Source organism: Coregonus clupeaformis, chromosome 39, assembly GCF_020615455.1.
Source record: "Coregonus clupeaformis isolate EN_2021a chromosome 39, ASM2061545v1, whole genome shotgun sequence".
NCBI classification, from domain to species: domain Eukaryota; kingdom Metazoa; phylum Chordata; class Actinopteri; order Salmoniformes; family Salmonidae; genus Coregonus; species Coregonus clupeaformis.
Window position 1 is genome coordinate 17,580,503 of NC_059230.1, and position 3,532 is coordinate 17,584,034.

Consider the following 3,532-nt stretch of genomic DNA (forward strand, 5'->3'; position numbering starts at 1 on the left):
AGGGTGGAATAAAAAAAACAAGTACATTTGATTCCAGCTTTATCACAGGCATGTTTTTAATGTTTTAGTACTGTAATGGCGATGTTTTTGTTATATGTAAACGAGTGATTATAATAATTAGTTACAATATATATTTCAGGTGACAATAAATATCTCTGATATGCATGTGTTCGCAAATTTACTTTTCTCCCTCATTTAATAATTACCTTAATTTGAGTTCCGTTATGTAGCGTATTGGCATGATAGACATACATAAGTTAGAATCAATACATCATATGATCATATAATGTCTGACGACTTATTTCACTATAGCCTAGTCGTCTTTCACAAAATAGCCTATTGAACTGATATAACAAATACAAAAATACAAGTATTGCATACTGTAATACAATGAGATAACAGTTACCAAGAAAATCATGCACTGTGTTGGGGCGGGGCAGAAATCAGTTAGTTGAAAGTGAACAACACATGGGCACTGACTGAGACAGCTTTCTGATGTAGAGCGCAGCGCGAGCGCGGCGCGCTGAGAGGGAGGCAGCAGCGGATGGAGAAGGGTTGCCTGTCATGCTATAACAGTGTGCATGTACAAGGCAAGGTGGCATCTTCGTTTAGTCAATTAACCAGATATATATTTGGGAATTTTCTCTTTGAAGAAGTCTTATTTGGCATCTAATCCAGGAGATGGAATTTAATCCATTCCTTCACCATTGTGCGCATTTTCATTTTGGCAATGTCAATACTGACTATTTCTCTTGGACTTGATATTTTCTGGTGGACTCTAAATGCATAAAATGACTACTTCTCCTTGAATCGACCATTCTGGAATAAAACTAACCATATAGACGGGATGGGTTCGTTTAATTCAAGCGGAGTTGACGCGTTTCCAGTTGTCAACTTAAATTCCTCATCAGAAAGTCCATATTCGTTGGCTACTATAGGGAGTCTTGCAGCACTTGTAAGTTGTCTTATTTTGTTTACAGTGGTCGGTAACGTTCTGGTTGTAATTGCGGTGTTAACAAGCCGAGCACTGAAAGCACCCCAGAACCTGTTTTTGGTTTCCTTAGCCACTGCAGACATTCTGGTCGCCACTTTGGTGATGCCCTTTTCTCTGGCAAACGAACTTATGGGCTACTGGTATTTCGGGAAAGTTTGGTGTGGAATTTACCTTGCTTTAGATGTCTTATTTTGCACTTCGTCCATTGTCCATCTGTGCGCAATCAGTTTGGACCGCTACTGGTCGGTCACGCAAGCTGTTGAATACAATCTCAAACGGACTCCTAAACGAGTGAAATGTATTATCGTCATTGTATGGCTTATATCTGCGATGATATCTTCTCCTCCGTTAATATCAATCGACAAGAACAATGATAATTATCAGTACCCAGGGTGTGAGCTGAACAATGACACTTGGTACATCCTTTCCTCTAGCATTGCATCATTCTTTGCTCCTTGCCTAATCATGATATTAGTATATATTAGAATATACCAAGTGGCCAAGACCAGGACCAGGGGCATGTCAGAGAAAAAACATGGTCCTGGTGAACCTACAATGACTGAGAATGGGCTAAGCAAAGCCACCTCGTGCAAAATCAACGGGGACAAAGAGAATGGGCACTGGCAGTGCCCGCCCACGCCCACCAGCATGAGGACCACCGGGGTCCAAGACGAGGTGGACCTGGAGGAGAGTTCCTCCTCAGAGGGCAAAGGTCACCCCAAACCTCAGGACCTGAACCATAAGAGGGCCAAGAAGGCCAGCCGGAAGAACAGTGCCATCTCCAAACACTCCAGCCGGATCTCCAGAGCCAGCAACAAATCCATGGACCTGTTCGCCTCCAGGAGGAAGAGGAGGAGGAGCTCTGCGTCCAGGAAAAAGGTCTCCCAGGCCAGGGAGAAGAGATTCACCTTTGTGCTGGCGGTGGTCATGGGAGTGTTTGTGGTGTGCTGGTTCCCATTCTTCTTCAGCTACTGCCTGCACGGAGTGTGTGGGGACCCCTGTAAGATCCCTGATCCCCTCTTTAAGTTCTTCTTCTGGATCGGTTACTGCAACAGCTCCCTCAACCCCGCCATCTACACCATCTTCAACCAGGATTTCCGACGCGCCTTTCAGAAAATCCTTTGCAGGTCTTGGAAAAAATCCTTCTAGATATGTAATAACAAGAGGGACAAGCCAGGACTAAATATCCCTTGAGATGACTGTGACAATGTCAATAGCATGAACGTATGAAATCTACCATGGAACATTAATGTGAAAGCAGCCATTTTTTATTTGGCCAAAGGAACAATGCAACGTGCACACTGTACTTACAGTGGACAGACACATTGTCATGCTGTAACTCAATTGAGTCAGAGCATAATACTGAACTACGCCTTCATATCCCCTCACAGGCAACTCTCGAGTGCTCTTAAAATACATATTTCTGTTACCGGCCTGCATATTTTCCATCCACGTTCAGTGTGTGCATAGTGATTCCCAGAACTAGACATACTGAAGTGTGTCGCAAGGCTTTAACTCAATGTCATGTTAGATATCCAGTACTCCTGTGTCCTCACAACCAAAGTGACAGCAGGTAGCATATCCAGGCTAATCGTGCTAATGCGAAAAACACAGGGGAGCTAGCCTGGCGCATCAGCAGTCAAATCCAATATGTTTTCATGGGTAATGCTTTCCCTAGGGATTACAGAAAAGTGGTTGAGGTGTTGAGGGCTGACTTAATACCAGGGCTGTCCAACCCTGTTCCTGGAGAATTACCCTCCTGTAGGTTTTTGCTCCAAGCCCAGTTGTAACTAATCTAATTCATTTTATCAACAAAATAATTATTAGAATCAGATATGCTACAGTAGATTAGGGTTGGAGCGAAAACCTACAGGACGGTAGCTCTCCAGGGTTGGAGTGCCCTGCTCTATACGTTTTTAAAATGTGGGCCACGGTTGGACCTGTTATTTATACCTAATAGTAAGAAAGCTCTTTATTTTTCACCTTGGATGCTGACTAATAAATATTTAAGAATAAAACAAAGTATTTATTTTAATACACTACCTCTTGTGGACTGTTTCTGTGTAATTATTTAGCATATATTGCATTTTGTTTTGCAAGTGGTGCATTTTCTTATGCTTAAAGTAGTGGGTTGTCATGCAAAATAAACGCTGAAGAAATCTTATGTAAGCTCTATTGTGATGTTGGAGTTCTGGCATATATACAGTGGAGCACTCTGACAATGTGTTTTTGCTTGAGTGATTAAGGGATTTGGAGATAGTGTGCACTGCCAGCATCAATCACGGTCTAAAGCGCACTCTCTAAGATGTCTGGCAACCTATTTGTATCTCAGATGGTATACAAACACGATTTTTACATGTTAAACATGTCAAAGGAACAGCTCAAGGACAACCATGCATTTACACAGCCGTTTTTATTTATAGACAATCATTTATAGATATAGACAATCATTTGCGCATTGTCACACAATTTAAAATTAATGTCAAATATAATTAAGGAATGCTAAAGGGAAATGGTTAAAATGGCCCTGCAGAGGCT

The 3,532-nt window shown here is 42.0% G+C and overlaps 1 protein-coding gene across 1 annotated transcript; it reads left to right on the forward strand.

Moving 5' to 3' along the window:
• The first annotated feature begins 519 nt into the window (after positions 1 to 519).
• On the forward strand, positions 520 to 2,983 carry LOC121554524 (alpha-2 adrenergic receptor-like). The gene has a single exon (XM_041868136.1). The coding sequence runs from the start codon at positions 848 to 850 to the stop codon at positions 2,141 to 2,143; it is 1,296 nt and encodes a 431-aa protein (XP_041724070.1). The 5' UTR covers positions 520 to 847; the 3' UTR covers positions 2,144 to 2,983.
• The last annotated feature ends 549 nt before the right edge of the window (positions 2,984 to 3,532 follow it).